At 43.7% G+C, this 24,437-nt stretch overlaps 3 protein-coding genes across 3 annotated transcripts in view; 2 read left to right on the forward strand and 1 right to left on the reverse strand.

Annotated features, from left to right (window-relative positions):
- Window positions 1–7,956, forward strand: part of LOC146191717 (lipase maturation factor 2-like) — a 29,745-nt gene extending 21,789 nt beyond the window's left edge. Inside the window, exons 13-15 of the mRNA XM_084602229.1 lie at window positions 1,813–1,918; window positions 3,899–4,010; window positions 6,186–7,956. Of these exons, the coding sequence (XP_084458355.1) occupies window positions 1,813–1,918; window positions 3,899–4,010; window positions 6,186–6,335 (368 nt within the window). The 3' untranslated portion in view covers window positions 6,336–7,956. The remainder of the gene's footprint in view (window positions 1–1,812; window positions 1,919–3,898; window positions 4,011–6,185) is intronic.
- Window positions 7,957–10,981: 3,025 nt separating this feature from the next.
- PPP1R15 (Protein phosphatase 1 regulatory subunit 15) lies at window positions 10,982–17,283 on the reverse strand. Its single transcript, XM_084602230.1, has 2 exons — window positions 16,003–17,283; window positions 10,982–12,001 (listed from the first exon to the last, which is right to left on the reverse strand). The coding sequence occupies exons 1-2, from the start codon at window positions 16,855–16,857 to the stop codon at window positions 11,795–11,797; spliced, it is 1,062 nt and encodes a 353-aa protein (XP_084458356.1). The 5' UTR covers window positions 16,858–17,283; the 3' UTR covers window positions 10,982–11,794.
- A 37-nt stretch (window positions 17,284–17,320) lies between these two features.
- On the forward strand, window positions 17,321–23,205 carry LOC146191719 (uncharacterized). Its single transcript, XM_084602231.1, has 2 exons — window positions 17,321–18,546; window positions 19,121–23,205. The coding sequence occupies exons 1-2, from the start codon at window positions 18,426–18,428 to the stop codon at window positions 19,327–19,329; spliced, it is 330 nt and encodes a 109-aa protein (XP_084458357.1). The 5' UTR covers window positions 17,321–18,425; the 3' UTR covers window positions 19,330–23,205.
- Window positions 23,206–24,437: the final 1,232 nt, after the last annotated feature.

Genomic DNA, 24,437 nt, shown 5'->3' on the forward strand with positions numbered 1-24,437 from the left:
TGCAGATGAGGACTATGCGGTTAAACACTTTCAAAACGCGACAGCTCGGCTAACTCGCAGTCAGAGGTTCACATTCATGCCTGGACTTCGTCTAAGCCACGTGTTCGCTCGCGAGGTGTCGACGGCAGTACAGCCATCGAATGGCGGTTGCCGCCAGTTGTCTCCGCGAACATAGCGCTGCGAGACCGTCAAGGGTCAGACTGGGCTACTAACCTCTCCCTCCACATACTGGCAATCATAAGTTTATGTGAAGTGATTTGTTTTAGAAAATTTGATTTTTTGGACTGCCTGAATGTTTGGCTGTCGCGTTTCCTAGAGAGCCCGAAAAATCAGTTGTCGACTGTAGTGGATTTGCAGGAAAGATGGCTCAGCTTCCTCTTATTAAAAAGGTTATTGATAAATTTTGCCGTATCAGTATTATGTGGTCTGTGTTGTTATTAGGCTGGGGAGCTGTTGTGGGCAGTCAGCACCAGGACTTCTTGTCTTTTTACAATTGATGCTCTTGGCATTGTATATAGATATACAATTTCCCATACATTTATTTATTTTGGTTTCCTTTTGGTATAAAGAGGTTTCCTAGTGGAAACCTCTTTAGGGGTGCAGTGCAGTTTGAGAGGACCCTATAGTCAATTGAAAGGCAGCAAATTATAGTTCTGCAATGAAAGAACTGTTGCGCATGGAGATATAGTTAAACCTGGTTATAATAAAATTTTTATACTCTGCACTTCTTCTCATTCAGGTTTTTATTATATGCAATTTTCGTGTGAAAACCAATAAGGACAATGCAGAACGTAAACCAAAATAAATAAATGGATGGGAAATTGCCTTGAAAACATTTACCGTACACACCCGTTAGTCAGAATGATAAATGTGGTGAGTCCGTTTGAGATTGCGCTGATGGCGCTCCAAACGTGGCAGCAGCTGTTGCCACCTTCGTCGCAGCTCGTACAACGCAGCTAGGAGGGGAAAGTGAGAGTTGGGGTAGCAAAGGTGTCGAGGGCTGCCCGAGGCGCTATGACCAGTCTAGAAGAGCGCAAGCACTCGCATCGCCGCCAGCCGTAGAGGCACAGAGGCGCCTGTTTCTTCACATAAGTTCTGGCTCTTGTCTGCCTGCCAACATTGCCTGGGGAACATAGCCTCTGCATTGTGTCGCTGGTGCTGTCCGCTATCCCTGCTACCGACGCAGTAGAGAGCTATTGCTGCTGGAATCTCACGAGCAATTGTGTGGCAGCAGCAATAGGTGCACACTGCTCGCCTCGTTTCTTCTTTCTTTGTCTTCTTATTTTTCACTGATTTTGAGCACTAACTATTGTAGTGCCACGTTCCAAAAATGAAGGCATCGATGCTGGAGCACAGCGTATTGTATCAACTGCAGTAGCTTGTTGCCAAATTTTCAGTGTCTTAGCACTGGATTAGAAACAGTTGGCACAGTGAGCTTCTTGTATTAAGGCCATTGGCTGCAACACATTCGTTACTTGGAGATTTCAAATACACATGCTTCAGTGGAATCCGCTACTTGGAGTTTTGTTGCACGGAGGCACAACTGTAGCCTGCTATGTTGCCTTTTCATTTTTTCTGGTGGGGGGTTTTGTGGTTATTGTCGCTCGTTCTTGGTGTCTCACCCATTGCAATAAAGCATATTTTGATGGCAGTACCACCCTCTTTTGTAATACGCAAGTGTTCATTATAACTGGGGTCATTATAAGCAGGCTCATCTGTACACTAGAGGCCAGTATCGCATACAGTGTTACTAAGCCGTGTTTACTCTGCCGTTTGTGTCCCCTTATTTTGCACTGCATGAATTTGCTGCAGTGCGTCGGCTGCTGAACGTGGAGCGATACCCATTCACTCGCCGCCCACCGAAGTACATACGTGGTGTCCTGTACAAGTACTGGTACACCAAGATGGATATGGACAGGTGAGAGGACTGCCTGACATGTCTCAGTGGATGCGACAGGCATCTACATATATGATTTTCTTAGGTCGAATTTCTGGACTGTACGGTGGAGTGATTGTAACTATACCGAAGTGTGCGTAAAGGAGTAGTAAAGCTGCTCGTCAGTGTGTAGCAGTAGTAGCACAGGTACTGAAAACAGCTTACAACCTGTCCCGTGCTAGTGGCAATTACTGTAGAAACAGTCTATTGCATCCTTTTTTTTTTTTTCCCAGCAAGCACATACATCAAGGCGCACTCTGGGATAACTGTTGATACTGCCTGTAAAGCATATTGTTGCACTTTCTGATCAACCTGCCTGTGCTTATCTAGTGTTTCAGGGACGTTGGTGGGCGAGGACTGGTTGGAAGCCACAGTTTCATGAGCATCTAGTGCTTGGAGGAGAAAATGGGGTCATTTGAAAACAAAAAAAAAACAGCTTAAAAAGCTTATAAAGTCAACTCGAAATAATTTGACCTTGGAGGGAACAGAAACTGTGTTCAAAATTGTGCAGAAGTTCGGTTTCAGTTAACAAGAGCCCACTGTAATTTGATCAGCAGTTTCCTAATTCACCACGTTTCTCAGGTGGTGCCAATTGTGGCATAACTCTGCCTTCAAAGAACATTGAAGGATGGTTTTTCTTTTTGAATGTTACTTAACATGCAAATTGCACGGTTTTGGGAGCCTATAAACTACAAATGCTTTACAATTCATTTGTTTTGGAATACTAATAAGATAATATTTAAGCTGTGTTTCAACCACTTGGCTGTAATCCTGTACTGAAATGTCACTAAGAGTGTCTTAACAAGGAGAGTGCTTCCGACTTTATAAATTGTGTTTAAGGTCCAGTAATTGTCTCTTGTGTAGCAATTTTAGCTGTTGCGTTAAGAGCATTAAGTTATTATTTTTAATTACCTCTTATATTAATAGTTTACCGGTTACTGAAACCTTTCATGCTTCGAGTCCATGCAAAAAAATTATATTGCTGTGATAAGAAGCATTAAATATCTCTCCTCCCACGTTCACATCTTTTATTTATTTTTTATTTTTCTGTGCTGCTATGTAGTTCTCTGCTTGCATGCACACTGGTACAAGTAAATCTGACGTGACTTGAAGTGAAGATTGTGTAAGGCTTAACCTACTCTGGTCAAATTGCCGCAACGCAGTCTGTTTTTGCGGGTGCATGAGCTTAGCTACCTGCGTGGTTCTTCTTTTCACCATCATTTTAATGCGAGAGCAGTAAGAGCCCCATCTCTAAAAAAACTCGTGGCGGTGTTGTGATTGAAAAATTACGAAGGAGGGGTGGGGGGGGGGGGTGGGGGGGGTGGGGGGGGGGGGGCAAGGCTCTGGCAGGTGATAGTGGCTGGCACTGCCTGGTGGTATACTCGCGGACAGCATTTTGTGGCTCTACAACGAATGCTAAGCAGGCAAGGGAAGTTGATGGGCTTTTGTCCCTTTCCCACAGGAGATGGGCTACTTCATGACATGTCAATTTGGACCTCTCTTTTCAGATGGGAGTATGTGATTATTTTTCTTTTATCATACGTTTAAAAGGAAGGAAAAGGTGTTTGCCAGCCCCGGTATCTGCTATCTGAAGTACCTGAACTGGGGTGGCTGAAATAAAGGGATAGTGAGGGTGAGATGAGAGGGTGAAATCAGAACTAGGCCTTCCAGAACCCTTGTATTCTGAGCCAGACACACTTACCCATAGGTTACAGAGGCACATTCACTATTCTTGGTTAAGCAGGGCTTCGTTTCTCTCGGTTGGCCCTTTACATTCACTATATGCTAAAGAGTATGTGCGAGATGTTAGAGGAACAAATCAAGGGATTAGTAACTTGGCATATAGCGAAGTGCATGTACGCGAAAAAGGATTTGCAAGGGGAGCCAACAAGCAGGAGCTCCCCATTAATGCTGCTGCGTCTCGTGCCCAGGGAGAGCTAAAGATGGTGGCTTGCGTTACAGGCCCTACGGCGGTCCCTGGTGGCATCGTGGCAGCCCGAGGGAGTACCTGCCCCCTGTCCACAAAGAGCAACCTTTCCTCAGGGATTTCCTCCGAGAAAATGGCATCCCCATGGTGAGTGGGAGAGCAGCGTACAGGTGCGGACATTAGTAAACGGAGCACGCTTTTCCGTTCAAATTAAAAACACGCCTCGTGCACTGAAGACGAGAAAACAATCTTTAAGTAAAACGGCACTGGCATCTACTACCGATTCGTACATAATACGACTGCCAGTTTCAGTTATGCAACGCGTGAAAAATTTTAGAAGCGAATAGCGCGCTCCGTTTACTTTTGTCCACAGGGGTACAAGTCGAGACGAACTATATGAAATTTCGAATATGAATGAAATATGTTTGTTATTCAATTCATAATCAGAAATTTCCTAGTACGCTTAAAGTTTTCAAACTCACTGCAGCTTCCCTGCACTGCGCGCATCACTGCAGTGCTTGACCGCGTGGACTGTGCAGTGAAGCACCCTTAAAAAACGTGATGGGGCCGTTTTGTGAAGAGGGCCCTCTCCCAGGTGTGTCCGAAATGAAGCACTCAACGAAACCAGGAAAAGATATCTTAAGTCCATGCTTCGGTTTAATCTCAGATGCAGACAACTATCGTACATGTGTTATAAAATTACTGTGATCCGAATTATTATTATTATTATTTTTTTTTTCAGTTATTTCAAGGCTGTTTGATAATTCTAGCTTTCAGTTAATTTGCTCCGCCGCGGTGGTGCAGTGGTTAAGACGCCCAACTACTATGCCGGAATACCCGGGTTCGATCCCGACCGCCGGCCGCTGCGTTTAGATGGAGGCGAAACGGAGTGGCGTCTGTGTGCTGTGCGGTGTCAGTACACATTAAAGAAGCCCAGGTGGTTGAAATTTCTGCAGTCCTCCACGATGGTATTTCTCATGGTCTTGAGTTGCTTTGGGACATTAAACCCCATAAGCCACACCTTCTTACTGCACATATCGGAAGCATACATGGCCTGTAGTGTCTACTGCACCTTTTCTCTTCCTCATGTATGCCTCATGTACTACTACACTTCATGGTGAGCTGAGGTGTAGGCTCTGCAGGGTGTTTCACCTCAAACAATCAGAAAAGTTTCAAAATAGGCATAATTGGTCAGAAGAGCGGCATTACTGCTGGTGATGTGCATCGGAAGGCTAACGAAGGGTTCTACTTAAGTTGAGGACAACGCAGAGGGTTATGGAAAGAAAAATGATAAGGATAACGTTAAGAGATAGGAAGCGTGCAGAGTGGGACAGAGAAATAACACGGATTTGAAGACATTCTAGTGGAATTCAAGAAGAAATGGGCATGGGCAGTAAATTTAGTGTAAAGAGAGTATAGCTGATGGTCGCTAAGGGTAATAAGCTGGATTCCAAGGGAAGGAAAACGTAGCAGGGGTCAGCAGAAAGTTAGATGAACAAATGAGGTTAAGAAGTTTACAGGTGTCAAGTGGATACAGCTAACACAGGAGCGGGTTAATATGAGGAGTATGGGAGAGTCCTTCGCCCTGCAGTGGGTATAGTCTGGCTGATGATGATACACTGGAGTATAGCAAAGAATCTTGGCTAGTAGGCTGGTTAACTGATAATGAATAGTTATCTCTTTATTAACTCTTACAGTTGGTCTCACTGAGAGGTTTGTAGCCCACCATTATCAATATTCATATCAATTTGAGTTTTCAAAAATGCCATTCTTGTTACCATGCAGCACAAGGAATCCAGAGTTCACATTTGGTGGAAAGTAAAGTAATAGTGCGTAGCACACTAGCCACACCTACAGACATCCGTGCCATAGCACAGCACACTTGTCGCATGCTTCCTTCCTGCTCGATGCTCTCAATTTGGCACCGCAAGCGAAGCATGCGACACCCATGCTAATGGCATGACTAGCACTTCTTCTGGCCACATGGATTCATTTTCAACCTTGCATAGCCCAAAGATTCTTTGTGCATTAGTGGTGACGAGAATGGCGCTCTGAAAAATCTAAAGACTGATATTAACCGTTTGATATTTAACGAGCTTCTAGTTAAGGTGAATGCAGCAGCTAGGTGTATTGTAAGATTATTTGTTATTTGTGCACAAAATGTAACAAAATGTGGCGTAGTCATGTAGGGTTTACACTCATTTCAGAACTGCATTTTATTTCAAGCTGACTGGTATACTTGTTGTATGTACCACTTGAGCAGGTTGTGTGTGACAGTGTAGGAAGCAGGATACCAAGCTGTGTGCTGTTTGTGCTTTGCAGGACTCGCCCCGTGTGAGGTCCAAGAACAAGTTCCTCACATACATATTGAAGCATTCAAGAACGTTTGCCGAGAACATGTCACCAAGAGTTTACGTCTGGTCTCTCATCTCAACGGCACTGCTGCTCAACTTCGTCCAAGGCCTGTTTTGACTTGGCCCTCTCTGTTTGTGAATACCTGACTGTCCCGAGATCTGCGCAACAAGCCCCGCCGTTTTTCATTGTTTTGAAAGTTATGCTAAGTACTGACTGCTTTTTTTTGTTGAGCATGGGGATTTTCAAGACCGGTCTTGTTCTGTGCAATCATTTGTTCCTCCATTTAGCTTTGCTTTAATGAAGCATTTAGATTTTTTAAAGTTTTCTGTACATTCAAACCTTCTGCTGCTGCTATGAAGCTTTCTACACTTCATCCACCAGCCAACACTTGTTAACCAGTCATAGTAAATGCAACTGTCAGTTGCTTCTTTTGTGAAAGCTTTGCCTTGTTTCGGGCCAATGATTCGTAGAGATGGCCATCCAAGAGAGGCGCAATGAAGTCTTGAACATTAGCTATGCGAAATTTTTGGGAATTTTGCTACTGTGCCATTGGATGTTAAGCAGAGCTAAACATGCTTTTTTAATATAGTGATGTCTGTGTGCAGAAGCTTAACTGTAAGGTCAGCTTCTTTGGAGTCTATTACTGCCATTAACCTTTGGTGAGTGAACGTTTGGGAAATGCAACTTAATATGCGAAACGTGTGGCACTTAATTTACCACATTTTAATTTATTCAAGGACCATGACATTGAATGCCTTATCCTGTATTGAGTCTTGCTTCTTACTGAGGGCAGGCATTGGACAGCCCTTATCCATCCATTGCAGTTAATCTCTCCTTTTGTCTGCCACACCCTATGATGAGAATGCGTCAGTTCCATTGACTGTAGGCCATCTTTGAGGGGCATTTACCACTTTGTTCTAGAGTTGTATCCTACTACAGTTCCGTGGCATTGAGAAGTGCCCCCAGCAAAACCTTTAATACAATACTGGAACTGCGACCATATGATGGCACCTTTCCTGTCCAAACAAGAAGCTATTGGTTGGCGATAGATGTGGCTGCAGAACATGAAGGCAAAGTTTTTAAAAATTGGCACAGCATTGGAACATACTGAAGGATGGGCCATTTTGAAAGTGTTGAGAAAAAGTTTGTGCTTGTCAGGTGCTTTGCACTAGAACAAAATAACAAGTCCTAAAGTACCTTCAAGAAAGCACTTAACCTGCAGCGAGGTTAACATTTGTAGCAGGCACTGCTGGTCTAAACTGAAACACTTTTCTAACTTAGCGATCTTTGACATTCCACAGCAGCAAACTGACCAAGAACAGAGCGTTGCCAACTAATCTGCATTTAAAATAGAGGCGGTCTTTTGTTTTATTGTGGACACTGCAGCCACTCCACACCTTTCTTCTTTGCCATAAAGCAAGCCATGTGTGCATTCAACCATTGCACATCGACAGATTGCTACTTACCCAAACTCCTTATATAAGTGCAGTGTAGAGATTTGAGTGCATGCTTCTCATTTGCTAAGATTGTTAGTCCTAAGAAAAGCAGCCTTTGTTACCCACTTCGTAGCTAGTCTTACATGCTAAACTCGTCAACCTAGTCTCAGTTGCTTGACATCCTGCGAACACAATGTCATCAGCACAAAGTTTATACATTTGCATCCTTTGGCATTTTCTTGGAAGATATTTTCATTTTGTACCATTATTTGTAAGCAAATAAAACTTTTTGCAACAACAAACATATTTGGTGCCTTATCAGTGCAATAAATAGCTTAGATTGGGACATAATCTTTTCACGGTTTCTTTTTACATTGCCTTCTTGGGACAAGCCAGCTTAAGGTACATTTCTGCCACTCAGCTTTTATTTGATGTAAGTAGAAATGCGCTAGGCCTGTAGTCATGCCTCATTATTATGGACACTGAACACTTTGATTCCCAAATAAAACTGCCCTTAAAGTGAATCATCCACAATAACAAATTCTGGACAAAAAAAAAAAAAAAGTGCACATGTGGTTAGTCTATTTTCGTGCATGCTAGTGTGGAGTAATTTTGAGAGCTCTAGTATATCATCCCAAGTGCTATCCAAACATTTAGTGCAGTTGGAAGACTGAATACTTTTTAAAATCCCACAAACCAGAACTTATCTGTACACAGTTGATCGCTGCTGGTTCGAGCATAGCATAAGCTGTGTGGAACTATTTTTGAGCTACTCATGCAATATGTGTAAGTTAATGATGCTCTAACAAGGCACCTTTAAAATAAACACATGGAACTGAAAAACAGACATTACTCAATCGCCTACACTTTTGCACTGTCTCTATCTCTATCGCACAGTACACCAGAGGTGCAGGTTGTTTCCTCCTCACCTTAATATCCATCCTAGGAACTAAAAACAGTAAAGGGAACATCTGGTTTGAGTAGGCAGAGTTCTGTTCTCGCGTTGCAGACCATATTAATGCGACAAAACACAGACCCCGATGGGCTTGGTACATTTTTGCCCTTTGAACTGTCCTGACAGCGGATCTATATTAAAGGGATGTTAACACCAGTTTATACAGTGAATAAAATTTTCGCTAGTTAAAACTAGTCCATTCTAGGCTCATATCAATGGGGGCATGACAGTACTATTTGGGCTCAAATTAAATGTGAACATGTGTATTCAGTATTTTTCTATGGTGCAACGAGACATTCCTTTGAAAACAGATTTTCGAACTCAACTTTGCCAGCTGTTACGCACCAACCTGAATTAGGCTAGCTGTACACTAAAGCTGAACGTAGAAAAGAAATGTGGACTTATAGCACTGTGTTTCATGCTGGCCTGAGAGTACAAGGTGGACATTGCCAGTTCTCGTTTACACAAGTGCTGCTGTTACGCTGAATGAACAATGGTTCTGAAGGGTTGGACCTACCACTGTTACCGAACTGCTTCTCAGTTTTCATGGTAGAAGTATGAATGGGGCTCACATGCTGCGACCAAAAATCCCTGCATTTACTTGCTCTCAAAAATATAGTGCACCGAAGTGGCCTCGAGCTATCAAGGACATGTGGGCTTTGATGGTTTTTCTTGCAAGAAAAGAATTTCCATCTATGTCCAATCTGACAATCTAGCCATGTGTGTAGCAGTTGCTTTGTGGTGCAGGCCACTTCTAAGACGTAGCATGGAAGTTTGTGGGAGGAGATGGCGCAACGCTTCAGATATTACTCGTATATAACTGCTAGACAGGCGACATACACGCAGAGGCGAGAATTACCATGCCGAAAGCCTGGGCTTTGCACTCATTTCCATCCACATAACAAATAGTGGCTAACTAGGCCATTCATTGGAAATTAGAATCAAATACATCAATTGCATTTACCCTCACCCAAGGAAAAAAAAAAAAAAGACTGCTATAAACTTCCTTTTAATAGCCTTGTCATGAGCTGTCTTACGTAGGTTTCTGTCCCTGGTGTGGACAGAAACAGACAATTTATTATATCAAATGGGCCTGCCAGAAAACAGATGCAGTGCCGATAATTCACAACGCCACGCCTGAGCAGTGGGAGGCTGCGCTGTCCAGTTCGGAGTCGAAAGACCAGCTTTGGCTGATTGAACGGGCCAGCAGGGCAGGAAAGGCCGCAGGAGTCCTGGACTGAGGACCCAACCACGGGAGCTCTAGGTTTTCTTTTTTGCATTATATAAAGTTTTCTCTCTCTCCCTCCTACGTAGGTGCATTAGTGCTTTCAAAACTATGCTATCTACCAAAGATTACTGTTCCTTCCATCCTGTTGGACATTTTCTTATGCCAATTTTAAGCCTAATAATGTTCTCTGCTTAGATCCTCAAGCAAGCACGTGGCGTGTCACCCACAAATTACTCTGCAGAGAATACCAACAGCAAAAAAAAAAGAATTCATAAATTAGTGTACCATCTTCCCAGTCAAAACTTTCAAATGCCTCATGTAACCAAGTAAACAGCAGTAAAGAGATTGCATTCCCCCACCCTACACCCTTGCAACACGTGGGCTTCGAAATTAATTACAATTACACTTACCAGTGATCAATACAATGTGCGAAGTTGTTTTAGGCTTCACCGCTTAACCTCTAATAAGGTAAAGCACCACGTGCAAGGCAAGACGTAATACTGCAGTGAGTAACCATGACGTACCAGAGCCCGAGTACACATTAGAATAGAGCCCACTGCATAAACATCAAGCACCCTTACTAGCGCTCACTGCAACCTCCTTCACACGCAAAAAAACCTACACAGTCGAAGGCCCCTAGTCGAAGACTTTACTTATTGACGGGAAGACCCGTCAAACAAGCGTCTGAGGCAATGCTGCCAGTATGCAAGTAATGGTTACAATTTAGAATGCAAATATGAAAAACAAACACTAGCTAAGTTGGTCGAATTGGACTTGCACAACCATGAAATGAGAATAAAGTGGGACAGTGTCTTCCTTGCATGTCTTGACGATAGCAATGCAAAGTGAAAGACTACAGGACACCAGAATAGCATAACACAGTTTACATCTCTGAATATCCTTCAAACAATAGAAGAATGTTACAGGAACCAAAGGCATAAAAGTGAAGTGTACTGCATCTCTTGCAACAGCAGAGTGCATTGTCAGATACAAAAGCTTGCTGCAGCAAAAATTGGAGAAGCCCAGCTTGTAGTAATAACTGCTCTGGACAGAAGTGTATATGGGCTTTGAACATACACCCTGAAACAAGCTAGATAGTTCAGCTTGGGCAGTGACTGGAATGCTTAGTCCAGAGTAATTTTATGCTTAGTCCAGCATCGCTTCAATTACCCATGCATCTTTTTGCTCAGCTGGTCATAAAAGTGCCAATCTGATAAGAGTTGATACACTGCTCAAAATAAACAGGACGAAACACGGGGGCAAGGCACTTCGTCCTGTTCATTTTGCGTTGTGTATCTACTCTTATGTACCAACTACGTCAAGTCTATTCTCCTGAGTGCCAATCTGTTTTTCTGTTAGTTCAGATTCCTAGGGCCACACAAATATAGCATGCATGTGCAGTCTGTCAAGTTTGGACCAGAAACCCTTACTTGGCCAACTACGTTTCCACCACCTTTCCAGCACCTGTTCTACAAGCTGCCGTGAGAACACCAGTCCAAAGTTTGTCAGAAAATGCGAGCGAACGTCCAAATCTCAACAGCACAGACTGTTTGCAGCAGCAAGCAAAGCCAACCTCACAAACAATGAAAAAGAAGAAAAGAAAGGTATTTGTACATTTAAACTGTTACATCATAACATACTCCACAGTCAGTTCCGCAGCCTGTGCAATTTAACGTCCAGCTGAGTCACAGAACACTTCGGAAAGCCTGAGGGAATAGATTTGCTTCTCAACAGTCTGCGTGCACCCAAAGACTAGGCAATACAAATGCAAGCTGCTCTCACAGCTGCAGTTAAGAAAGACACAAAACCTGCATTCATCACATGGAGAAAATTGTTTTCAGAAATATGGGATTCTGCAAGTATGTCATGGAGAGAGTCCACACTGAAGTGCAGATGCAGCTTGCAGCATGATGATGAATTTTGTCTTCTAAAAAGTGCACAGATCTTGAGCAGCAGTCTATTCAGTGGTGGCTGAAGCATATATCTTCTCGTACACATTCCGTCGATGGTCTGGAGAAAGCACTGGTGCCAAAACACGCTCCACGGAATCAATGCGTGACTGGAACCGACGGCGGTCGACAGCAATTTGTTCCCAAGGTCCTTTGCGTTCTAGGTCGTCAGCACAATGGACTTGCACTAGCCCATCGCCCAAGGGAAAGTTCACCTAAAGACAACAAGATGAAAGCTTATGAAATCACTGTCGCAATTTTGTCCCTCCAGAAATACGAATAAAAACAATGCTATCTGGGGCATTTGTATTCAACAAGAATCTATGCCATGCACAGCTATCATCGCTAGGCTTCTGCACCAGCTCAATGGGTATGAGGCAAACAAAAAAAGTGCAAAGGTATGTCCCAGAGGGACAAAAATAACCAGCCATCTAGCTTACCTATATAGGTTAAAATAGATGTATCAAAACTTTGTTGCTTAAGTGTCTTGCAGCCAGCACTGAGCATATAGCATCTCAATATCTTTAGAGTAAAATGTAAGCAAGTAACTGGTGATCATTAGTAACTTATGTAAAACCTGTCAGCAGCAGCACTATTTTTCTAACAATAGCAGTGGCAGAAGTTTAAAAGTATGCTAACATGCTCTGTAAACTTTCTTTGTCAAGCTCTTGCATCAAATGCTGGCACATGCAGTCAGTACACTAAGGCCAAGGATATAAAAGTCATTTCAAATCTAAAGAACATAAATTTACAATACACTTAAACAACCTGGCAGCTTCCCACCAGATGACCAAAATATTATTCGCACTGCAGTACAGCTTACCATTCTTTAGACTATTGTAGCAGCAGTCTGACAGTGAGATACATGTCCGACAATGAGAAAGAGGGTTTTTGAAAAATTGCACTGCACCAATGTACTACTACAGTCAGATTACAGTTCTACAAAAAAGTGCAATTCTGCACACATTTTTCTGCGTAAAGCTGGATAATGTTGAGAAATGCCCATTTCAGTTGGTTTTGTAATATCATTTCGACCTCGATTCTTTCTTTAGAACCTTAATAATGCCCATACAATTTAAAACACAGAAAAAGACTGGGCTCCTGGGCTGAGATGTCAGTGCTCCCAAAAGTACATAATTGAGAAAACTATTAGGGAAGGTCAGGATGAATGAGCAGACCATGTAATTGCCACATCATGGCGCAGCACAAGTTTCCTGCAGCCCAACATAGCTGCGCCTCTTGTAACAAACAGTTTTGTTGCGCATTCGCGGTCCTATTTTTCTCCACTAAAGAGTTAGGTGTTGCCATGTGCTTCCCTGCACCTGGCTGCTAACTCTTCCAAGTGTTAGCAACAAAGAAGCTCGATTCAGACTTCCCTGCACCGTAACATAATTAAAGCCCATCTGGTGGAAGGTGTTCGGCAAAGACACATGCACACATGGCTCTATTCAGAGCTCCTATTTATACGAGTCCACTTTCTGAGAACGAGGTTCTACTGCACAACAAAACAAAAGTTCAATGTTGACAATACTGTAACAGCAAGCCCGACTGAGGTTCCTGCAATAGAGCCATCAGCTGGAGCTCATCTGAAACCCCTTCTCGTGGTCTTTATTGCACTGAACTAATGGCACATGTAACGGTCCTACCCGAAAGCCTGATAAATTTACCTGGACCCAAATATTGCACTGCCCGAGCCTCCTACCAGCATTTTTCTTTCTACAAGTGCATTTGCCACTTCGTATGGGGCAGCAATGGCAATGCTAGCGAAGCATGTCTGCAAAATACAGGCACACCATTTAATAATAGTAGGCAGAAAATAGATGGAAAGCCAAATGTGATAACAGTGGATTCTGTCGGTCTTCTGTCTCATCCACACAAGGTGAAGGAACTAGAGTCATTTCCATGCACATCAAGCATTAGCCTCAGCCTGTGCACTTTTGTCCCCGAGTCGCAGGAATGGCACTTTTGCGCAGCCTTAGAGATGTTGAGCCATTTCTTTGGTATCCGTCCAGTGTTTTCAGGACTGAAGCACTGGCTAGAAAGGCCGCGGTAAGCATCCCAGGAATTCCTCTTAATACGGCTTCTTGTACCCTTGTCACACGAGCAATGTCATTAGATTCAAATGACATTCTTCACCGAATGAGTTTGGGGAACTCATTCGCATTCGATCGCAAACCAAATGTGTACTCTTGACACCAGATACGCAGCATAAACAAGTAATGCAACAACATATTCTGCTCACAGTGAAATTTAAAAATTATATTTTTAGAGTATTGTTTTAAAACCTGTTAATTGAGGTGTAAAATTATTTGCACTGCAGGTTCTCACAGTACGGCATTACTCTCGATCACAGCTGTGGTACAGTCATGACAGCGACTCGCAATCATTTTGGGCTGTGTGTTCCTTGGTGGCCGCATCTCCCCGTATGTTTATCTCAAAACTATTTAAAGTTGTGACTGAGCGCCTCATAGTTTGGACGTCAATTGCATGCTCTATGTGTCTCCGTGCATCTCTGCACTGCGTATCCGCGCTCCACTGTGTTCAGTCATATTGTCTGTTTGCATTTACCGAATTTTTGAGTGACTCTATACTTTGCTTGGATTTTTATGGCTAGAGTGATACAGCACAGCCAAAAGTTCTTAGCTAGAATTATCAGACAGAAATGTTTTGATCAGCTTTAAAATGTTACACAGTGATTTCAAACGCCTTTTATGTGCACTGATGTTCCTTAAGTGTAGTATTTTTTTATAGCTGATTGTAATTGCCACCATTTGTGAATGACATTATATTTTACTGTGTAGCACTGAAAGAAACCGAATGAAATTAAATCTGCTAGTGTGACAGAGGTATTAGCTACAGTACAAATGGCCAGAAGAGCCTTGTATCCCAATACCATGTGCACTGCCCACTTTTTCTAGTGAATCTTGACCTGCGCTCAACAAATGACTGGTAGAGGTGCAATTTCACGACAATGTAACACCACAGTACAAATAGCTTTTATTAAGTTGAAATACTGTTTTTTCAGCTGCATAGGAGGTTGCAGCTTGTTGGCATCAACTTTGTGCAGAGAGCGCTAGGATTCATTTTGTCATTTACCATTGTCACTCTAACAGGCACATTAGATATTCCTCATGGCCAGGCAGAAACACACCTACTGATAACTACAGCCTGTATACTTTGCTAAAGCTTGTGGAAGCCAATTCCTTTAAATATACTTTCATGCATTGTCCATTTGCTCATCGTTACACTGATTTCGACATTCCAGGCATGTGTAGAGATAGAGCTGTCATCAAACTGCTTTTTAATCTTCTTATCCTTCTTGATAGCCTTCATATACACTTCAAATTTTTGCTGTCAACAAGAAGCCTATCGACTTCGGATGACCCAATTAATATTCTCCCACAGCAGCAATTTTTCAGCTGGCCCTTGTCCACACTGTGGTGGCCTCCCAAAAAAACATGAGCACAACTTCTGGGCCTTCTGCTGCACTGATGACAGGAGTGCTTGATGGATCAATACTCAATATCATTCAACTAAACAAGCAGCAATTCATTGACAGATACCTCCCCACCCTGCTCCATTTTCTTACTAAGTTTTGACGCTCAGAGGGAGGGCTGTCATTCGGTAGTGCACACACACATTACATTATGTCACCAAAGTGATTGGTCACTTCCTGTTGCATAAGTGCGCCATGATCCATTCGCCACTGGATCCCAAATCTTATATAATGCTGCCATGTCTTGCTAACCACTGAACCATCAACCACACACAAGTCATAAATGAATAGTTCAGTGGCCCCAATTATTTCCACCGAGCATCACTGAAGTAAGCGACAAATGCATCCCACTATAAGCGCAGATATCGCTTATCCGAAGTGGTGCGGCAATGCCAGCACTTCAGAACTAGAAATGAAAACAGCTGTTACAGCCGCCACATCACGTCACCGCGGCAACATATGCCGCTATCTCCAATCTCAATGGCAATAAAACAACCGTCAGGTGCTGGCATATGCGAAGTCGGCGGGAATGGCCCATAAAACGAGGGCGAAAACAAAAAAAGAAAGGAAAACGAAACCCTCTCCTTCACTCCAAGCTGAAGCACGCAATTTATCAAGATGGCCTCAGGGGCGCTGTGGCCAGCTCTCTCTCGACCGCGCTTCGCAATAGTGGTGCTTGGCGTGCTCAGTGCTATCGCGAGACTAGCGCTTGCTTATTACCTTTGTTGTACGAGGTGGCTTGCCGACATCCTCGTCGTAGATCCGATTCCACTTCTTGTTGGCGTCTTTCACGAACGTCGAAACGGGTAAGCGTCCGTCCACCTGATCGCCGTTACGACGTTGAGCAGTGGGACACGAGTCAGCCAGAACAGACACTGAAAGAAAACTGTTCAGCAGAGGCACCACGAGAACGTCGAGCGGAAATTCAGGCGTTCCTACACAATTACTGTCGTCGGCATCGTCCCAGTCACTGTCGGTGTCGCTCAAGTCTTCGTTGCCACCCAAAATGAACGCAATGGCCGAGTTGACGTAGGGCGGTGAAGACGACGTCGCAGATTGCGCTTCAGCCTGTACTTTCTTTGCGTCCTTTTTCAGCGGGCAAGCCGAAGGAGCCTCTACGTGAAAAATAAACTCTTTGTTCGTGGGAGACCGCGAGATGCAAATGCCAGCAGCAGCTGGCGGGACGGTCGTCGCCGACTTGGCGGCGACGGCAGCCGGCGCAGGACGTAGCGGCCTGGTGCGCCGACGCCGACGGTTCTTCGGTTTCGGTGGCATCTTGACGGTGTCAGCTACTTTCTCGGGGCTGGAAGCAACCCGCAGTTGGTCGTTAGGCTTGTCAATACACATTGTCAGTCCTTGCGCCGTTCCACGGTCGGCGGCAGACCGCTTTCGAGGGCTACAATCTTGACGCGTTCTGGACCTACCAGTCAGCAAGCGTTCGTCGGTGTTGCCGCGGGCAACTATTGGACAGCGGTAGGCACACTTGAAAGTGTTCAGACAGTCATTCTTAGCGGCATTGTTCGCAGCGACCAGGTCACACGGGCGGCTGTCCCGCTTTTGGCATGTCTGGCTCATAGCATCGGATGACGGCACTTGATGAGTCAACTGCGTCACTCGAATTTTAGCTGCCACAGTTCGTGCACCCTTCAAAGGGGCTGCGCGATCATCAATATGACACAAGGAACAGCGCCATGGTTCCGGCACATGGACCGCCGCTTGGACCACGGTTCGAACTTCACGGGCCTGGCGGTGGGGCAAGGACAAGGCTTATCGCAGGCGGTTTCACCAGAGGCACGAGTTTCACCGTCGATTCGACGACCAGCGCAAATACCACGTCCGGCAGTAATCATACCGTACTCATCGCCGCCAACAGTGTAAGAGTTGCCGTCCAACGATGGAAAAACACGGGGCAAAACAAGGACTTCACACCAGACCATTTCTTACTCGATGTTGCGCAGCTGAAGACGAAGACGAAAATGGCTGTCGTTTTTACGTCACATCCCTACACCTGGGGCCCGATCCTCGATATTCGCCTTCCCCTGGCGGCGCCATATTGTCTTTCTGATTGGCTCTGAAAAGAGTCACGTGCTTCAAACTTGTGGCGCGAAACCATCAGTTGAGGCAAGCACTTTTAGCGGTTACGTCAAAATGACGTAGCCGTGAAAATTGATTTCAACCGGAGCTATCCTTGTTGCCTGGATGACAAATACGAATGATTTTGGAGTGGAAGCAAAGTTACTGATGGTGGTTTGGAGAACACTTACGCTCGATTAACCAATGTGATGAAAATAATGGCATACTGGGAAGGAGCGGATGCTCAAATTTGATTGGCTGGAGCTATGTCACGTGAAACACGTGATACGCAGGCATATTTAGATTACGTCAAATTGACGCGTCATGACGTAACTGATGTGCCGCCATTACCGAAAATGCTGACGTTTGGCCGCCATAATTTCGCCGAGTGGCGAGGTGCCCGAATTATGCTAATGAGACTATGGCGACAGGCAAGCTGATTTATGCAGCCGTTAGCCTACCGTAGTTTCTTAGCTTGTTATTAAAAGTAAAAGGATAACTTTATATACACCTTGCATGGCTTTTAAACGCAATAGAAAGGCAAATAATGAGCGCGTATGAAATAAAGGACGCTTGAGACAATCTGTAATGGGGGCAGAAGCTTGCGGCCGCGTGACGGCGCTAACTGCTTTCTTATTTCAAACCCTTTCTTCCCATGGTAAGAAATCATTGGTCTGTGCGGTTATGATAACCCAGCAATGGCGGCGGCCATGGAGGGAGGCATGAAGGGAGGTACGCTTTCATTATAGTGAACTAGAATATATATTCTAGTTCACTATAGCTTACATGGAGGAAAGAAAGAACTTGTACGCTTATGAGTGGTCTTCGTGCCGTTCGTCGTCTGCAAGTAGTGATCGAGGATTTGCTGCAGCACAGCAATGCTGTCAAATTGTCTTGAAAGATAGCTCGTCAGTACAGTCAGATCAATCATCTGACGAGGAGTGTAGTGTGGCGGCTTTGCAAGCTCCGAGGCGAGAATTGTCCTGCGCTCGGAATGTTGAACTGTTGAGCTACTGGTGCTTCGGGTGTGATCGCCAGTGGTGAACGCCTCTGATGTTGGATGGCACGAAATGTATTCGTTCGGCCGAGCGACAAGCTCCCGGAATGTGTCGGGCTTCTCGATGGGTGTCGACCAGCAGGGCAACGCAGTCAATCTGCTGGAAATGGTGCAGCACGTCGAGCATCACAGAGGTAAGTGCAATAAGAAAACCTGTAAAGGTGACTGTTCATACAGCGTCATTCGCATTCAAGTTGTACGCAGGCGGGAAATGACTGAAGATTAAAGGAATACTCACAGGACGCATGCGGCGAATCCGATATTTTTAATCAGCACTTTGCGTTGCTTTTAGCTGCATATTTCTACGACGCATTATAATTTTCTTCAACTTCTCTACACTGCACGAACTTAAAAAAAAAAAAAAAAAAAAAAAAAAAACTGAGTGTGCTTGTAGTTGTCAAGATTTCTTGGTTAATGGTTTCGACGACCGAGGAAGGAAAAACAAGTGAAATCGCCTGATATAAGTCGTTCCCTTAATTGCAAAAAAAGAAAGAAAAAGTTAGCCACAATACAATTTCCGCCACCAAGCCGTCTTTACCTGTTACGGAAATGGTTCACTTAGGTTTAGGTTTTGCACTGACCATTTCTTGCATTCATAGATTACACTTTACCGCAGCCTAGCTTGTAGCTTTGATGATTTTGAATGTTCCTGTGCCATGCGTGTTTGATATTTTATTTGCATATAATTTAGGCACTAAACATTTGCAGGTGATCGTGTGGACCTTGTGCAGCCGTTGCAGCACTTCCAATCCGAGTCATCATGTGGTCGAGAAGTCCTGGGGCCATATTCAACATCATTAACCTCTCTGCTAGGCTTGTATAATCTGGGAGGCCACGCCTTGTCCCTGGACGGCCACATCAGATGTGAAGTGCTATGCAGATGGACAGCTCTTTTTGAAGATCGTTACAGCTTGTAGTGTGTGCAGATCACATGACATTGACGCCACCTGCAAATGGTAATCGCAGCAGGAACATCAACAAGTACAAGGAAGAGGACGTGCAACATTTATATTAACTCGGACAGGAACAACTTGATCACCTGCACTTGAGAGTTTCACTCGCTGTCATGATTTTGATATATGCCACAAGTGATCAATGTGCACATTCTTACTGCTTCATGTTCGATAGCATACTGCTGAAAAGCCGTCCAAGTCTTAATTTTTTCTGTGGTTTTGAGATATAACCATCTCTTTGGTGTACATTTTGTTGATAGCATGTGCAAGAACCAAGTTCAGCTTTGGGGTGGCGCAGTGGTTACGGCGCTCGACTATTGTTCCCAAAGACGCGGGATCGAATCCCGGCCTCGGCGGCCGCTTTTCGATGGAGGTGAAAAGCAAGGCGCCCATGTGCTGTGCGATGTTAGTGCACATTAGTGCGATGTTAGAACCCCAGGTGGTCGAAATTTCCGGAGCCCTCCACTACGACGTCTCTCATAGTCTGAGTCGCTTTGGGACGTTAAACCCCACAAACCAAACCAAACCTTTCCTTGGTGCTATAATTTTTTGTCTACCATCTGTAGACATACTGAGTGTATTCTACAAGTGCTGTGGCCCTTGCTGAGAGCTGTCATTCTTTGTTGTATACTTTGCTTTTTTGTGTTCTGCTTAAACTCAGTGTGCATTTTATTAAGTGCTTCATGTCAATGAAACACAGGAAGGTACAAAAACGTTCTCCTTCTACCTCCAGAAGTGCCATTCTGAGTAGGACATGCGGGCAGCAACAGTTCACAATTCACTTTGGTGTTTGTGGCAAGCAGGCAGCCTGCGATGTACTACTTCAGTGAGAATATTTGACATACGTGCACCCTGGTGGATGTGTCTGCAGTCGTTTACCATAGCAGAGTCCATTTCGTTACACCTATCTTGTGTGCTACTAGGGTGAAATGTGAGGTGCCCACTGTGTTTTTCCACAAACTGCAGAGTGAAGCGAGCTGTGCTTCTTTGTATTTGGTTGCCTTTATGCTTGTTTTCTATTGCTTCCTTCATATGCTGAATGTAGATGAACAGCAATCAACTAGTTTTCCCAAGGATAATTTGTGCATCTATTTGGTGGTCATTGTCTTTCATTGTTGTATGCACGGAAAATGAGGCCCCCGCCAACTTGTCAACCCATTTTGGCAATTTTAGATTCCACTTTTGCAAAATTTGCCAGTTTCATTTTGCACTGCAATTACTGATGCTTTGTAGTGATGTTAATCAAGATCCCAGATAACCTGTTTAACCTCTGCATCATTTGTGTGGCTCGGCGATCAATGAACATTTTTGTATTCTTCAGTTTTTTCACAAAGGCAACTATTGACTTCTCTGTTTTGTAACTAGGTGATATTGATGTGCATGTGCACCCACTGGCAAAAGTTCTTGAAGGTGGCTTCGCAGGGGAAAGAATGCATTCATTTGTGTACGGGATAAATTGCTTGACATTTCATGTTTCACTATATAACTCATAGTCACAATAATGATGCACAAGCGCAGGAGTGAAATAAAAACTTTTTGATAAGATTGTCCTTCATAAATTTTTGACTGCAGCTCTACAAAATGCTTTGCTCCTTTTGTGCATTGCTACATATCTTGTTCCATAAAATACCTCCCTCCATGATAGCGCTGTGTGTAGTCCTTCCATACCTCTATTATGAGGCTGCTATCTGGGCCATTTGCTTCTTGACACATTCTTGCTGCTGCCACATGCCCTCCGGCACTCACATATGTTAAAAGAGGGTTGGTAAAGCTCACATATTCATGCTCTAAGCCACTGGAGACTGGCTTCATCACTCGAGATGTTTATCGAATGATTGCAGCTGTGTATAACTGCTTCATTACTTTTTTTCTGTTAGTTGCTTTTGTAGCCTTCATTGTTCTTTGTGAGCTTTAAATTGAGAATTTTAAGGAAGGGGCACAAATTTTATGCCAATCACTTTCATTTCATTTATGTAGAAGCACTTTCAAGGAAAGTTGTGTTTCATCATCACTTTTCAACATTTTGTACCATTGTGCTAGTACTGAGTTGTATAACTTTTTGCTCTCATAAGTGACAGCTGCGCTAGTTTCACTTACACCTATCCTATTGTCGCATGTGTTTTCTATGTTATCTAGTATCCCTATGCTTTCCTATTATATCAGCTTCAGCAATCCTCTCTGCATTTAACCCTCAGAATGTGCTGCATATTTTGCACGTCTGCTATGTGTACAGCCTAAATTGAACACCACAATATATTCTTAAGATTGCATTCAAAAGATAACTTCCTGAAGGTACAATCCTATTGAACACAGTAGACGTCATACTATCCATAAGTGAGCCATTCTTTTTCGTGATGTATTGAAGAATTTGTGAACAAAGCGATTTCATTTTATCTTGACCACATTCATCTGTTGTTTCTGTGGTACAGCCTCTGCCACAGCTGCATCTATAACTCGGCTGTTGACACTGTGGTCAAATGTCTTGCGAGCCAGCAGAGCCTAATGTAGCGTTGATGTTCAGCTATTGGCTTCTTGCTTTTTTTTTTTTTTGATGCAGCAACGTTAAAGCCTCTTTTCTGCACAAAACGCGACGTTGTGAGTGGAAAATCTTGGGCACATTTCAGACAGGTGACATGGCCGAGTACTCAGTGTGATGTCTCTGGCTTCACCTTTGAGATGAATGTGTGAGGTTATAAACCTTGCAGGATCTTTGGGTAATAAGACAGGCAACCCTTAGGCCATGGAAACGCATCCGTACAGCTTGGTTAGAGTGGGCTTTATAGGTATCTAGACAAGTGGTCTTCCACATAATTGGATAACTTACAGGTATATGCTACTGATATGTATCATAGAATAAATACTAGATGTTAGCAGTAGCAAAGTCGATTCACACGAATGAGAGTCTGCAGACAGGAGCCATAAAAGCTGTTGTGTCATAGGGGTAAATGCTGAGCTTGCGTGTCCCCACAATTGTTTTTAGAGCATGAAGTTTTCAAGTGCTGTGCTGGTTTGCCTGATAGCCGTCACACTGAGTGACTTGCTGAAATAATGCTTAAGGCTTGTCTTCCTGAGCCAAACATTTCTCCTTTTTGGTAGACTGCATAAAGGGAACATTCTAGGTGTGGCAGGCATTTATGCACAGATAAAATCATTCTTACACACACTATAACTACCTTTGCCCTGTCCATAACAGAATCAAGGAATACTTGCTCTGTCCCAGGTGCCGACTACCATTTAAATGACGTTGAGTTCCATAATCTTTGATACTGGTAATACTGCGGAACGCATAGCATCCCTTGACTGCAGTTGCAGCCTAGTGGTTTGAGCATTTGGGGACCAATCCTCAGTGGTGTTGGGTACTCATTGGTAAAACAGTGGGTGCTTGCTTTGCTGGTGCTGGGGTTATCTTGGGCCAAACACTTGGAGAATGGGTTTTTGACCCTATCTTGTGTTCCCTTGCTTTGTATAACTAATTTCTCTTCTTTGGTCTCCAAGGCCGTGCCACCTTTCAGATATGGCGATGAGCTGTACAAGTACAACAATACTGTAATTACTTGAATGTGTGACAGCCTTTCATTTTAGGCTGTGTATTGTAGAGTGTGCAGTGCTGTAAATAAATTTTGTATTGTTTTGTATATTGTAATTTTCAGTTTTCTTATAAGCAAGGCTTCATGTCAGGTGCATGTAAAAAAAAATGCCAAAAAGTACCGAAAGCAAATGATACACCAATTGTTAGTCAACGACGAGCTGTTTAAAGCTACAGGGAATGTGTTACGTGAGTAGCAGGTCTCTTAAAGTGTGCATGTTTTACCAAAATAAAGGACAGAAGCTATACTGCAACCTGTTGGAAGAACCATGCATACAAGACGCACTAGCTGCAAATCATACGCTCATTTAAATCACGTTTAGTTTTCCAATGATATGCAATCAGAATGTCGAAAAAGTAAATTTCATGCTTTATTCCCATATTTATGCCCGTATTCAGGTGAGGTTCATTTGAGCATGTTTTTGAGTCAGAGTGTAGAGAGTGGATGTTAGACAGTTGCACGTTGGACATTATGCATTGCTGGAAGAGCACACAGGGGATGGCACAGCCAATACAAATCATACAGTATTATCACCTGGCATTAATGAACCTTTGCCAAAAAATCCAGAACACCACCCTGATGTGCTGCAGGCCACATTGCTGCAGGCCTTGCAATTCATGCCTCTTTTTGTCGAATATTGTTCCTGTGCATGCTTCTGTTTTTCTTTTTTGTTGCTGTTACTTTTTTACTTACGGTGTCTTTAAAGTCACGCTTGCTTTCCCCTTTGGCTCCCTTGCTTCACTCAGAAACAGGTTCGGGCTTTGTGTATATAGCATGTGCACTGGTTAATGTGTGCATGAATGCTACATTCAATTGACAATTGCTTCAAGAAAATGGTTTCCGTACTGCATCTAGCTCATTGTAATTAGGCATCATATATCATATTCACTCTTCATGTCTGTTCCTTCACTTCCTGATCGTCAAATAGTATATGTGAAGGCATATCTCTAGCCGACCTCATCACCCTTCTCTCCTCTGAGGAATCATGCTGCACTGAAAGAAAGTGCCGGATGCTATTGCAAGTGCAAAACTGGTAAACAGTAGCAAAGGAACTAGGCTGTACCTGACAAATTTTGTTTCTCTTGTGACATTGTGGTGTGATGTGCACCTGCATCACACGAGCAGTGTTGCTACTTTTATAAAATGTTTTTATGCAACATGCTCAGAAACCAAGCAGAATAATACCGACAGCTTTTTTTTTTATTATTATTATTTTAACGAGGCATCTGCCACAACAGAGTGACACACTCTGCATGCGGTGAAATGTGCATACAGCGTGCTATGTCTAATTCAGGGCACATTAAATGCCATCAGCGTGAAAGCTAACCTGTTGCTGCCAGTGGGCATCTGGATACACTTTTCATTGCATTTTCATTGCTGCCAGAAAATCTTATCTGCTTATTTTTGCGGCTGCGTGAAAACGTCCCCGCCTCGATGGCTCAGTAATGATTATAGACGCTCGGCTCTCTGACCCGCAATATGTGC

Source organism: Amblyomma maculatum, chromosome 4 (genome assembly GCF_055883805.1).
Source record: "Amblyomma maculatum isolate TAMU_Amacu chromosome 4, ASM5588380v1, whole genome shotgun sequence".
Classification (NCBI taxonomy): domain Eukaryota; kingdom Metazoa; phylum Arthropoda; class Arachnida; order Ixodida; family Ixodidae; genus Amblyomma; species Amblyomma maculatum.

What these genes read in the sequence shown, in the direction of transcription:
- PPP1R15 (XM_084602230.1), bottom strand. Translation starts at nt 16,857, where the DNA reads ATGAGCCAGACATGCCAAAAGCGGGACAGCCGCCCGTGTGACCTGGTC. An exon ending in AGCCACCTCGTACAACAAAG is followed by an intron (nt 12,002 to 16,002) that starts GTAATAAGCAAG and finishes TGTTGTCTTTAG; the next exon opens with GTGAACTTTCCCTTGGGCGA.
- LOC146191719 (XM_084602231.1), top strand. Translation starts at nt 18,426, where the DNA reads ATGTATTCGTTCGGCCGAGCGACAAGCTCCCGGAATGTGTCGGGCTTC. An exon ending in GCACGTCGAGCATCACAGAG is followed by an intron (nt 18,547 to 19,120) that starts GTAAGTGCAATA and finishes AAACATTTGCAG; the next exon opens with GTGATCGTGTGGACCTTGTG.